Raw genomic sequence first — 13,530 nt, 5'->3', positions numbered from 1 at the left:
TGGGGTAATAAGTCTAAGTGAGCAAAGTTAGGATTTTCATTTGCATTTAAAGCCATGTTTGGGGTTTTTGTGTGTCTCCCGGCTCAAAACGGACAATTCTGAGCAACAAAGGCTGCAGATGAAGCCTGAAGCCTGTGTGCAGCCCTGGGGAGGGAGCTGATCACCCAGCGGGTCCAGACAGGGCCGATCGATCGTGCGTCTCTCACTTTAGGATGCAGGCACCTGTGCAATGCCGGGCTGCAGCGGCTGCCGCTGGGTCTCCTCTCAACTCCGCGAGGGCGAGTTGGTGAGGCGTGTATTTCTCCTGTCCCAGAGAATCCCAGCGGCCCTCTCTCCTTCCTTGCGAGCAAGACCCCGGCGACCACCTTCACTCACGGCAATCGCTTCACGGTCCGATGACATTTTCTTCTGACTGGCCGTGGAGGGTTGTCCCCCGAGAGCGGGCCAGCGCCCGACTTCCCACCCAAGCCAGATACTGGCCAGGCCGCGGGGCCCGACGGGCTCCGGCAGCGACACTGAGGCGGGCAGCAAACAAGGGCCTTTCGGAATGCTCGGTTCCGCAGCGCCTCCGTTCGCCTTGTGGTCACCGGTTGTCCAGACTCCCGGAGCGGGAAGGGCCGCGAGCCCAAGCCCCGTCCAGCCGCCCTCGCCCTGCTCTCCTTTAAGCCACGCCGGTTATCCTGAGATAACCGACGGACGATGCGGGGCTATTCTGAGGACCGTCGCTCCTTCTCGGCGAGAGGAGCGGCCTATCGCGACGAGGCTTCCCGCAACGCTGCCTGCCTCAGCGCGCAGTCGACGCGGTGACGGACCGGCGGGGGCCGAGGCGGGAGAGGCCCTCCCGCTCCCCTCGCACGGCGCTCAGTCACGCAGCGACCCGCCCGCTTCGGCCTGGCGGGCCGCGCAAACGGCGTCCCACCGGGCTGCCTGCGCGAAAGCGGCGGCTTCCCCTCGGGCGCCGGGCGGCTCGCTCGTCGGCCCGCCGGACAGGCAGAGCGCGCGCGGCCGCCCGGGCCCCGAGGCCGGCGCGGGCCTCGCGAGGGGGCGGCCCGGCCCGGCCCCCCCTCCCCCGCCTGCAAAGTCCAGGGACGCCGGGCCGCGCCCTCCGCCCGCAGCGGGGTAAGGGGCCCGCGACGCCCCCTCCCGGCAGGGGCGGACGTGCGGCGCGGCCCGCTCCCGGCTGCGCCCGCACACTACGGCGGCGACGGCGGCGTCCCGCTTGAGCCGGAGGGTGAGCCCGTCCGCGGCTAATGAGGCGGCCCCCCCAGGCGGCCCCGCGCGCCAGCCGGGAGAAGCCGCTGCTGCGCCGGCGCTCGGCCCCGCGTGGCTTTGACGGACAGCCGCCGCGCCGGAGTGGCAGCCGGCAGCCGCGCGGGCCAATGGGCGGCCGGAGAGGCGCTGTCTCTCCGCCGATTGGCCGCCCTCCCCTTGCGCGGCCGTGCTCCACGTGGGTCCGGCAGCCGGGGGGCGGGGCGCCCGGCCCCTCGTGACGTCACGCCGGGGGCCATTTCGGCCGAATGGGCGCCGCCGGGGGCGGGGCCCGCTCGCGCGAGGGAAGCCCCGGCCCCGCCGCGCGGGCCTGCGCTTTGCACGCTCCCAGGGGCACTCTTGCCGCGGGTCCCGGAGGCCGGCGCGACCCTCCGGCGCGGCTGCCTCCCTCCCGCCTGATGCAGGCGTCGGGGGGAGGCGGCCGGAGAGCCGGGAGCTGCCGAAGAACCGCTCGGCGTCTCCCCCGACGGCAGGAGCCAGGCCCGCGGCGAAAACGTTCGGCGGGCGTCTCTAGCCGCGGCCGCCTGGCGGGTCCGGGCAACTGTGGGGCGCCGTCCGAGGACCGGCCGCTTCGTGGCCCGCTCGGAGGGCTGCGCACCAGGACGGGCGCGCAGCGGCTCCGGCGGCCGCAGCCGGAGCGACCCGACGTAGGCGAGAGCGGGCCTCCCCCGGCTGGGCGCATCCGCCCGGCGCCGAGAGCAGTCGGGGGCGCGGGGCCGAAGTGGCTCGCCCGGCCCGCCGACAGGGCGCCCCAGGCGCCTGGCGGCGGAGTCCGGGATGCGGGAACGCGCGCAGCTCGGGCTCCCGTTTTCTGCGGGGGGGGCGGTCTGCCGCCTCGCCGCCGCCGTCCAGGCCCGAAGGCTCCCGGCGGGACCGCGACCCAGGCCGAGGCCCGCCGCCCCGCGCAGCACCGGCCGCAGCCGCGCCCGCGAAGGAGGAGCGCCGGGCGGAGGCTCCGCCGTGCCCGCAGGTGGCCGCGGGACGCCCCGCCCCTGCGCCCGGGCCCCAATCAGAGCGCGAGCGCCCCGCCGGCCCCCACGTGGGATCCCCGCGCGGTGATTGGCGCGGAGCGGCGAGGAGGCGCCCCGCCCCTCCTCCCGCGCGCCCCGCGCTCTCTTTCTTCCTGCGGCCGCCGCGCCGCTCCCTCCTCGGCCTGCCGGAGCGGAGCCCGACGGCGCGGAGCAGCGTCAGGGGCCCGGTGCGCCCCGCCCCGCCCGCCCACCCGAGTCCGCCGCGGGAGAGAGGAGGAAGCGCGGAGGCCCCTCGCGCGGCGTCCCCCCGCCCTGCCCGTCGAGCGAGGCCGGAGCGGCGCCCCGGGGCGCGCGCCGGGAAGTTCGTCCGCGGAGCCCTCCGCGGGGAAGCGCTTCCCGCGGCCTCGGAGGATTTCCGCGGGGCGGCGGCGGCGGCGGCGGAGGAGGAGGAGGAGACGCCTCTCGGCCCGCCCGCCCGCCGGCCCGGCTTTGTTCGCTCGCTGCCTTCCGGCCACTTGCGGGCGGGCGCGGGGAGCGCCGCGGAGCCCTTCGCCTGGACAGACTTGTGGCGCGCCGGATCCCGGGCAGCGGCGCGCCGGATCCCGGGCAGCGGCGCGCCGGGCGCGTAACCGGAGCGCCGCCGGCGCGCGCCGCCCTCCGGCTCGGCTGCGCGGCGCCGGATCGGGCCCGGGCCGGGGCGCCCCCGCGGGCCTGGGGGGCTAGGATGCCCGGGAGTGGCGGCGCCGCCATCTCGCCCGCCGCCGCCGCCGCCGCTGCCGCCGCCCGCCCGGGGGAGGACGACGAGGAGGAGGCGCGCCCGGCGCCCGGCGGCGGCGGCGGCGGCGGGCGCTGAGGCGCCGCGCTCGCCTCCTTTGTCCCGGCTGCAGGAGAGTCCTCGTTCCCGTCGCGGCGGGCCGGCCGCGCCTGCCGGGGCGGGCCATGTATCCGCAGGGGCGGCACCCGGTGAGTGGCGCTGGGCGGCCGCTGCGCCTCGCCCCTCCCTGGGCAGGGGCCCCCGCAGGAGGGTAAAGCGAGCCCCGTCGGACCCGCCGGGGTCCTTCCCCGCCCCCCCCCGCCCGGCCTCCCTCCTCGCGGCCAGCCGCGCTGCAGCCACGCGGCGGGGAAGATCGAGAGAGATTCGGCGCCCCCCCCCGTGGAAACTCGTCCGGGTCCTGGCGGGGAGTTGGTTGCGGCAACGCGCTCGGTGGCGGGGCCGGAGCGTCCTGCCCATTCCTGTCACTTGCTTGTTCGGCCCCGCTCCATTTTTCCTGCGAGGCCTCCGCAGGGAACCCCCAATTTCGCGGCCCCCGTGGAGGCCCGTTGAGAGAAGCTCTCCGGCCAGTCTGTTGCCCCCTTCGGGGGTGGGGGAACGGCCCGGGCGGCCCTCCCTGCCCTTTTCCGTGGGGCTGGGGGGAGGTGCTTGGGAGGGTCGTGCTGGTGGGGGGGGCTTGGTTCTGCTCCTCCCGGCCGCCTGTCAGCGTGTCTCTCCCCCAGGGCCCCCACCAGCCCGGGCAGCCTGGGTTCAAATTCACGGTGGCCGAATCCTGCGACCGGATTAAGGACGAGTTCCAGTTCCTGCAGGCCCAGTACCACAGGTGAGCCTCCCGGCGCCCGGCCCTCCTCGCAGGGGACGCGCCCGGCTTTCCCTAAGGGGGCGGCCGGCGGACACCCTCCTCCTCAGAAAGCCCCCTCCCCCTCCCCCTCCCCCTCGCGTGCCTCCCCTGCTGAACGGTTCGGACTCCAGGCCGTGCCCTGAAGCTGTGAGGCCTGGCTCTGCCCGCGTTTGCTGGGAGGAAAATCGCTGTGGTTTCCTCCACGGAAGGGTGCCCGAGAGTTGCATCTTTGGCCAGTGGGCGCTCGCTTGCTGCGCTGCCTCCGTGAATCAAGGGGCTCTTTTGTGGTGGGGCCTGCCCCGTAGACCACCTCAAGGCATTTACGGCTTGCAGCTTGTCAGAAAAGTCCAAAGCAGCTGGCGATTTCCGTCCCCCTACCCGCCAGGCTTGCCTGTTGTTCGCTGGCAGTGTAAAAACAGAAGCCTCAGGAACGGTGGTTCTTTAGCTGAAACCTCCAAGGATTTACTTTTTTCTCCCAAGAATGTGTTGCTTTCAGTGTTCATTTGATGCATACTTGGCAGGCTGTGATTCAGAGAGTTCAGGATTGGCAGGAGGGGAGGGGACTGGATGCTTCAGCGTTAGAAAATGGAGTGCATTTCCTCTGGGCCTTTGCGCCTCAATTCTGAGTGCCAGAGTTCATTTTTGTGAAGGTTTAAACCTCCTTTCATTTCATGAGTGTGGCTAGTAGGCATGCAGGAGGGGAGAAAGAGGATTGATGTCAAAATATTGGATTTGTGGGCATCTTTTTTGCTATTTCCTTCCTTGTCTTTGAACGAATAATGTTTTGTGAAGTATGCCATATCAGTTTAAAACTTGATATTTTTTTAGTCTGAAAGTGGAGTATGATAAGCTTGCAAATGAAAAGACAGAAATGCAGCGTCATTATGTCATGGTAAGAGACGTCTTTTCAGGGTTTGCATGGAATGGGGGGGCTGCTTCTTCATCAGCTGCTTCTTAAGTCACTTTGGAATCCCACTTACCAGGAATCTCATAAGTAACCCTGAATGTTCATGCACTGTTGGTGGAGGGAGCTTTGCCAAACTGCAGTTCTATGATCTTTCTAGCTGTGGTATCTGGGTGCTTTCAGACAACACTGCTTGGAAGGCACTGAAAATGCTCTGGTTAACATGAGCCCTTTGAAAATTGGTCATCAGGATGGTCCACAATCCTGACTGCCCTGGTTGTATGACCTGAAAACTTTTTGTCATATGGTGGATCCAGGATTGAGGTTCACAGAACTCTCAGTTCTCTTAAGGCCTGTGTGGTGCTGGGGCGAACAAGGGGTCTGGGTCATCCGAGTGGGCTCTACAGGGTCTCTGAGGTTCAGAGCACCTCTGCTTCCTTTGAGCAGGCTGCTGGTGTATGTCAAAGTTTCTGCTTGAGGCAGTAAGTCAGCAAGTGCTGCTTTTATAATTTTATTTAGTCGTTGATCATATTTATATATTATAGTTATCTCCAAGGATAACCCAACAAGTTTACTACCAAACTACCAAAATTGCGGGCAGTGCCACTCGCATTGCATTTCTTTTTTGGGGGACTCACCCAGAAGGATTACCAGGCTGGAGGTGGCCTTGGCTTGGCTGACAAGCCATCGTGTCACCAGGGGGAATATAGGCCCAGCGGTTGTGTAAATGCTTAATCACTGTGGTATGTGGTCAGCTGCCTTTGCTCCTTCCTTCCCTTCCTCACCGCACTCACTGCTGCCACTAATCACCCCTGTGGTTGTGGCCGTTCAATAATTATTCTAGGCAGAGGTTAATAACTTGGGTGGCATTGCCTGTCAGATGATGGTTGGGTGCATAGAGCCTGCTGAGATTTCAAGGCGGCTGAAGCTGCACAGAGACTCCCTGTTCGTCTCTAGGACCCTCAAGGTTTGCTCTGGGTGGGAAGCTTCTCTCCAGCAGTGAGGAGATGAAGATCTTGCCTGGGGAAACTGAGACAGCCTGGCTTCAGAGTAGTGGCTTTCTCCTGCCAGGCCTCCAGATGCGCAGACTGGCATGCTTGTGGCCATTTTCTTGCACCTTGAAAGGGCTGGTATGGAAAATAGGCTGATTATATATTCCCTGAAAGACCATCAGCTGAATTCCTGTCCACACTCAGCTCTTGGGTTGTGTGTGGAGTCTCTCCACAACAGAAACTCTGGCCTAGCTGGCACTGTTTGTAAATTTGGCACTTGTGGCAAAGAGCTTCCCCTGTCCTGGATCATTAAGTTCCTGAGTTGATGGGTGGTGATGATGTCAAATCCGACGCCTTCTGTAGCTTGAGCACCTTGTGCCTTACGTTGTGCTGTTGAAGGGAGCCCTGGGGAACCTTCCAAGGACTGCTTGGGCTGTGCACTTCCTGGAGGCAGTGGGGACACAACTCACGCCTGGGTAGCTGAGCTGAGGGAGGAATATCAAGACTTTGGCCATTTGCTCAAGGGAACAGACATTGGATGACAATCTTTTGCTAGGTTTGCTAGGGTCACCTGAACCAAGGTGCCTGAAGTCCTAATAAGCCCAGGTTTTGTCACGCTGATGTTGAATTTTGGGCACACTTACTTTCTTCCAAACGTTTCTTGTGCAGTTAGTAACAAGCTTATCCCACTTTTGTTTTTCAGTACTATGAAATGTCTTATGGGTTGAACATTGAAATGCACAAGCAGGTGAGTGCATTCCTTTAAAGCCCCTTATCTGTATATCTGCAGCAGGTGTCTCTCCCAAGGAACTCCCAGAATGAGCCCCATAGACTTTGGTGTGCAGTTGTGGGCCGGGGGTGGACGGGTGGTGGGTTTTCCCCTTCCTTGGCCTGAATTCAGGACGGCTGGCTAAAGGACCCACAGAACAATGGAGCTTCCGTGACTCTGCAGGTCGACATAACTTCAGTTGTAGGAGCCAGATTCTGGCATTACTTTCTCAGTTGTAATAATCTTGGAATTTGCCTTGATTTAAGCAACAGAGTGCATTTTATTATGTGTATTTACTTATTAGGTAGATTATATCCCACCTTTCATTCAGGAGCTCAAGCCAGGTTCACAACATGCTCTCCTCTCATTTCCTCCTCCAACAACAGCACTGCAAGGTTGGTTGGCAGAGAGAGTGTGACCCGCCCGAGGTCCCTGTGAACCTCGCCCAATCTGAACCTGGGTTCCCCTTTCCAGTCCTGGCCCTCCACCACTCTGCTAGGGGTCTGATAGTCAGCAGAGATGGTGCTGGCCTGCAGGCACATTGTTTGGTCTCATCCTGTTGATGGCAATGAATTGGTATCGCCCCGTCAGATACTTCATTAAGTTGCCAAAGCCAGCTGGCTGCTCCTTTTCCCTTGAAAAGTGGGTTTCTGATTGTTTGTTTATTATTGCTACTAATTAGTCAAAAGTGAGGGGCCAACTGCTTATCTTGCAAGGAAGCACTTTTTACTTGTATTTGATTAGAAACAGTGGGAAAGCACTGTGCACCTGCTCAGGAGTAAAGTGACACACCCTGTTATTTCCCAGCAGGGTCTGGCAAACAGGATGATCAAGGCTTTTAAAAGGGGCTGGGACCTGTTGGAGATGCTGTGAAATGACTTGTGTTTAGGGAATTTATAAGGTTTTTCATTCTTCCCTGGGCACAAAAGGGCCATCCCTACGTCCTTGAGTTGGTTGTCTCCTCCTTAGGTGCCTCCAAGCCGCCTGGCCATCAGGGCAGGTGTGCTGGTTCCCCCAGAGAGGCTTTGTCCTCTCTCCTAGAGAGAGAGAGCAGGTTGAAGAGGCACTTGTTGTCTGGTGAAGAGGCCGCCTCCATCTTCCTGGAGCGGCTGCTCTCCCTCAAGGACAAAAAAGGGGAGCAGGCTACTTCCTTGACGAGAGCGTGGAACTAAAAGGAACGAAGTTATTGAGATCCAATCTGATGAGATGTGGGGGAGGGGGGCGCTGTGTTTTTTTAATAAATGGTGGCTCTGCAGAAGCCTCTTGGTAAAAATCAGCCTGTGGCGCAAGAATGCTAGGGCTGCACTGTTGATCTGCAGTCCCTGGGACAAAGCTTGCTCATCAGAGGACAGGCACGCATTGGAGAGCACCCTCCTTGTTGATGGTTTCTCCTGTCTCCCTGGGTCAGCTGCAGTCTCTGTGAAGCGCATGCAAACCATGTTGATGGCTTATGAGAAATGGCACTCTCTCTTTCCTGCCCCAACTTTCTGGCCTTGTCCTCCTTCACAATCCAGCGAGACAGACCTCCTTGGGTGCACCTGATGCTTGCTGGTTTTACTCAGTCCTTTTCTGTAAGCTACCGTGCATGTACAGATTAATGCCACCTTTCCCCAAGTGGATGCCTTCCAGAGATGCCAGATTACAACTCTCAGAAGTCCTTGTTGGCTCAGCTTCTGGGAATTAGGATTTCATCGTATTTGAGGTCCCAGACTGAGGGAGGCTGGTTTAGTATCATGGGTACGATAGGGACATGACAGAAAGATTTTGGGCAAGGAAATTAGGTTGGGGTTATTCTTTCTGCTCTTTTGGTTGTCCACTTCCAACCTGTGGCTTGCTTTGGGGGACAAACGGCTCTTTTTGATGGTCCATTGGCTCTCTTGCTGATTGTTACAGACGTCGTATCTGGAGGGCGGAGGGTGTGTGTTTTAATTCTTTAGTGGGGGAAGATTGTTGGATGAAGTCCAACGAACATCCTTGGTGGTGCCGGCTTTGCTTCGTCATACTCTTCCCAAAGGCTGAGCTAGAGTTTCTTGAACCAGCGCACACAGTTCTGTCTTCAGGCCCGTCCAGTTCCCTTGTATGGAGGCTTAGTGGCTTTGACTTTGAGGGGTTTGATTGGAAGGCATATATTGGGGCTGAGGAGAGTACAGCTTGGCTTCAGAAATTGGTAAAAAACCAGGCATCTGGTTGTGTTGCCTTTTCTTGTATAATGCAGTATCTGTCAGATACAAGAAATTTGGTTAGTTATCGAGGGTGCTTGAAATCTTTGAAGTTCTTCCAAGCTTCCCAAATGCAGCTGTACTCGTAGAAGGACAGATCAGATGTGCACTGCGGTTCTGTGCTTGTTTGCCCACTAGCAAGCCTGGTGAGATTCAAATGTCCTTCCTAGAAAGTGTACTTGGGCGTCCCTCATGCCACTTGCTCCTGCCCCCTGGTCGGCCCTGGAGCAGGTTTTTATGCAGCCCTGCAATTTACTGGAATGCTAGGCAGCCATAGTTCACTTTGAGTAAGACTGTAGAAGAAACCCGATGCTGTTGGTTAAAAGCTGATGCAAAGATTTGGCACATTGTGTGCTATATCTGATAGCAGCATCGGTTGCAGTTTCATTCAAGCAAAGATGGCTTGCAAAAAGCATGTATCTGGGGTAGAAGGATTGTGGGCTTAGAACATTGCAGCGTTCTTAAGCAGATGTAGGGCAGAGAAACCTTATCCGTGGTTGTTAACCATGTAGTTAAAGAAACCGTTCAGGCTGTGCCTTAGCTGCTGCTGGGGGCAAAGCGGTGTCTGAGCAGCATGTGGCTGACCATTAAAGGAAACCAGTCTTGAGCTTGGCTAGAAGAACCTGGCTTATTTCCCTTGGCTCTTCTTGACCACGTCCCAAAAGAATAAAGCCTGAATGAATATAGAAAAGGTCAGTAACTTAATGAATCTGGTCAGCTATTGACTTTGGGCTGCAAATAGCTTGTGCTGGGATGAGGAGAGAAACATATTTGGGGATTGCTGGTGTATTTGTGAAATTAACATACTGTATGTTGAAAGCCTTGAGAATCGCTCAGTCCAAAGGGGCTGCCCAGAAGAAGAATAAAGAGTGAACTAAAGTTCTCATTATCTGAGTCTGTTCAAGTGTGCTGTTTCTACTGTTGTCTCTGCTTAATTGTTAGTTGACTGCCTTTAACTACTGGTGGTTCTGGGGAAATTGAAAGAAGAACTCTCCCCCACCCCCTGCATCCTCAAAATGTTTCTTTAGCAGCTGCATGGGAATAACTTTATACAAGCTGGCTGAGGAAACTCAGCCAAGGAGAGCTAAATGAAAGTTAAAGGGCAAGGCAGCCTTGATGAAAATCTGTCTTCTCGCCCTCCCCCAGTCTTTGCCAAGATTTTCAGCAAGTGAATCCGGGCTCCTAATGGGAGTGTGAAATTCTGTAGGCCTTTGAGCCAAGTTTTGAACAAACAAGCATCTTCTCAGGTGACTGGCTGCCCTTTCTCTGCAGACAATTCCTGGGGCTTGCGTCCTTGAATAATTCATGCAGTTTTATGTGCCCTGCAGACAAGCTCACTGGAGCCAAGCCCTTCCTGATGGATGGCTGTCTGAGTGCAAGAAGAACAACAACAAAGGGATGTTGGGGCTGGGGCTGGTGGAGGCTTTGATTTTTTGGGATGGGTAATTAAGCAAAACTATGTGCAAGACCCTCCCCCCATCCACCCATTGGAAGGAATATTCAAGATGTTCTTAAAACACAGTTTCCAAACCAGTGGGTTTGGTTTCAAAAACTGGTCCCTAGTGCTTTGTGGAGCACAGATTGTGAGGGTCAGTCTATGCCCTGTGCATCCATTCTGCACTAGCATTGGGCTAGCATGAGGCTGGAGCCCAGTAGATGTAAACGTCAATGGATGAGGGAGCGTGGTGTTCTGGCGCTGGGAGATGTTTCTTGGAAGTCAGTTGTATTGTTTTCTTTTGTGTTTTTCTATTGCTGCTTTTATGTAATGGGCTGTGAGAATAAACCTTGGGAGATAGGAGGAAGAGTGGTGGCCTCGACTGTGGTCTGATAAGAGAAATTGAGTCCAGAGTGGGGATGGGGGTGGAGGAAGCGTCTCCGAAGGGACCTTCTCTTGTCCTCTGGAAAGTAAGAGCATGGGAGGGGGGGAAGCCATTTCAGATTTGCAAGTTTCGGTTATGGTAACCTTACTGTAAAAGTAGTACTAACACTCATGGTTTTGGTTTCCTGTTCAGACTACCATGAAGGGCTGACATTTTGTGAGCTGCCCAGGGTTATTATATATAAGATGGGTGGCCACATATGTCTCTTAAATAAATAAATTACATTTTTTGGCTGCTGGATACCTGAGCCTTCATTTAGTACTGTTCTCTATTGTGGCATTAAATAAGATAGCGGACCAATTGGCAACTTTGGAATGCATGGCATGATTATTATAAGGAGAAGATTTGTTTGGTGATATTCCAGAGCAATGTAAATTCCTCTAGTGGGTTATCGTCCCTTGCCAGGCTGGACTGGGTGGCAGAGAAATGACAGATATTATTCAGGCAGCCCATTTTCTGTTTCTGAGCTTAATGCAAGGATGGCTCCTTATGTCCTTGTATTTTTATGATTGCATTGGAAGGATTTTTATGTAAGCTGCTGTGAGAGAATTGTAAAACACAGGATACACATAAAGGATGCTTCTTTACTAACAGGACTTTTTAAGTGGTCTAGTAAAAGGCAAAGTGCACCCGTATTGTGCATTTGTAAGTTGCCCAGAGTTGCTCTTGCAAATTGGGTGGCCATATAAATCAAATCAGCTAATCAATAAAATAAATGTTGGTGCCCAGAAAACTCCAGGGACGTGTTTGTGAAATCACCTGGTGCTGAGCTTCACTCAAAGGAGGCAAAACCTTTTACTTCAGTCAGTTGCATCCCTCGCACCTGGCTTGTCTCAGTGGATCACTATCATGGAGCAAAACAATCTGTACAGGGTGGAGTCTGGAAGTTGATCAGACTTCCTGCACCTTGCTGACGTCTTGCTACAGGTGTCATGGTGATAATTAAAAGGGTTGATGAAGTGAGGCTCTGACTGCACTGGAGTGGGGATGTTGCCTTTTAAATTTGAAGGAATCCTTTCATGAGAGTAAACTGCTCCACCTTGAGGTTCTAAAAGCACAGATTGTGTATGTGTGCATACATCCCCAGATGTGCACTCCAGCAGGGCCTAGGTCTCTTACAGTCTGCCAGGAGTCCATCCCACTTTGGCAGACAGCCTTCCCCCTTCCCCTTGGCTGCTGGTAGAAATCTGCTGGTGGAAGCTCTGAGCTTGATCTTCTCATTTTTGTCTCCATATTGGTCCTCTTTGCCCTGTGTGATCGGTAAACCCATAATATCTGCTTGTGCCTACATGCAGACTCCTCCCTGCCTGTAATTCTCATCCGCAGGGTGCTCCATCCTTGCTAATAACGATTTGCAGCCACAAATAGCTTTCAAGATGCTGTTGAGAGTCTGACAGTAGAGAGCACTTGAATGTGTGCGAGACAGCTGGAAGTGCCCCTAATTGTCTGCCTGAGTGAGAACTGTCAATGCTCAAGGACTTATTTTCATCTGCTTAGAGAGACAATATTCTGCTTTCAACAAATGCTAGAAGCACTTGGGTAGATGGCGGTATCCCTCTTCTCTTCCCACTCCCAGATCTTTTTAAGACTTGTTGGGAAATAGGAGGTAGCGAACAGGAGCTACAACAAAGGCCTTCAAGGAATATCCAACATTTCAAGAAGAGGCGAGATGCTGCTGGTTCCTTTCAGAATGTGATGGCCCTTCAGTGACTGGCCTTGGCCTTTTAGCCTTCCTTAGAGCAGCTTACCTGCTGGGTCTGTGGTGCAAATATGGGAAGATTGGTGAGAAATATAGGCTGCTAGACTGTACTTGGCCTTGGGGGCTCTAGGGACCAGGGGAAGAATGGGCTTGAACAGAGGGTCTGATTGGCCAGCTTCTTGGCTGCCTGCTGCTGCTGTAAAGCAAAGAGGAATTTCTTCCTGGTGTGCTTTGAAACAGGGAAGGAGAAGTCCTTTCCAGATGTGCTCAAAACACTGGAGATCATACCTGGCCTTGCTTTTAGTCACCAGGGGGTGACAAGAGGGATTTGTCCTGAGACTTACATTAACAAATGGCCAGTTCAGAGAAGAGCTACCAAGGTAATGGGGACTGGAACTATGTTGTGTGAGGAACTGTTAAGGTAACTAGGTATGCTCTGTCTGCAGAAGAGAGGGCTGTCTTCAGATATTCCCCTTCCCTAGAGATTTTCAAACAGAGACTGGACAGCCATCTATCCAAAATGCTTTAGCAGATCCTGGACTTTTCAGCTCTATCATTGCCCAGGGTAGGTGATTGTAGCTGCTTCCTGCTGAGTAAAGAGGAATAACAGGAATCTGTGGACTGGAGTTTGTCAGGGAGTTTAAGGAGTCCTTAACAACACCCTCCTCTAACTCAAGAGTTTCTACTTGGCTAAGATGAAAGCCTGAAAAAGGGGTGAGAAAGAATAAAAATCTTTATGGTGCCCTAGGATGTAAAAGTGAAGAGGAAGAGACAGACATCTGTAACTGCATCTAGCAGCACACGTGCCAGATTTACTTCCCACCTGACTTACAACTGCAGCAAGTGCAAACTCACCCTAGTCCTTGAGGAAAAATAAAAAAATGTGGAGCAGCAGATGGCCACAGTACCACTGATGAGAAGGATGAGGATTGAACGGTTCAAAGAAAGGACATTCTACAACTGACATTGGCAGTGGAAGCAATTCTCTGTAAGGAGGGCTGTCAAATAAAGGAGTGGGTGCAAGGACATGAGTCTCCACTGACACAGAAGATATCCTGCATGGCTGGAGCTAGAAACAGTTTTCAGGTCCTGGTGGGTGAAACAGGCTTTATCCAGAAGAAAAACAGACCTGCAGAATTGGAGACAGGATGTCAAATTCCTAAAGAGGAAGGTGTGTCTATGCCATAGAAGAAGACGAAAAGAAGAGTCATCGT

At 55.7% G+C, this 13,530-nt stretch overlaps 2 protein-coding genes across 6 annotated transcripts in view; both read left to right on the top strand.

The window, feature by feature from the left end:
- Positions 1–229: 229 nt before the first annotated feature.
- LOC148216147 (uncharacterized) lies at positions 230–2,881 on the top strand. The gene is made up of 3 exons (XM_088139469.1): positions 230–286; positions 1,151–1,231; positions 1,784–2,881. The coding sequence occupies exons 1-3, from the start codon at positions 230–232 to the stop codon at positions 2,867–2,869; spliced, it is 1,224 nt and encodes a 407-aa protein (XP_087995595.1). The 3' UTR covers positions 2,870–2,881.
- A 189-nt stretch (positions 2,882–3,070) lies between these two features.
- The window catches only part of TLE3 (TLE family member 3, transcriptional corepressor), a 36,130-nt gene continuing 25,670 nt past the window's right edge, over positions 3,071–13,530 (top strand). For 4 of the 5 annotated variants that reach the window (XM_088139259.1, XM_088139257.1, XM_088139258.1 and 1 more), the window contains exons 1-4: positions 3,071–3,203; positions 3,735–3,835; positions 4,682–4,745; positions 6,453–6,497. In XM_088139259.1, coding sequence (XP_087995385.1) covers positions 3,180–3,203; positions 3,735–3,835; positions 4,682–4,745; positions 6,453–6,497 — 234 coding nt within the window. In that variant the 5' untranslated portion in view covers positions 3,071–3,179. Of the gene's footprint in view, positions 3,204–3,734; positions 3,836–4,681; positions 4,746–6,452; positions 6,498–13,530 lie in introns of those variants that run through there. The other variant, XM_088139260.1, reaches the window with a different exon arrangement.

Source organism: Python bivittatus, unplaced genomic scaffold, assembly GCF_059951505.1.
Source record: "Python bivittatus isolate LINGU-HERP-01145 unplaced genomic scaffold, Pbiv_v1 ctg000210_np1212, whole genome shotgun sequence".
Classification (NCBI taxonomy): domain Eukaryota; kingdom Metazoa; phylum Chordata; class Lepidosauria; order Squamata; family Pythonidae; genus Python; species Python bivittatus.
Note: the sequence above shows the minus strand (reverse complement) of the source record. Positions and strands in the feature narration are given on the sequence as shown.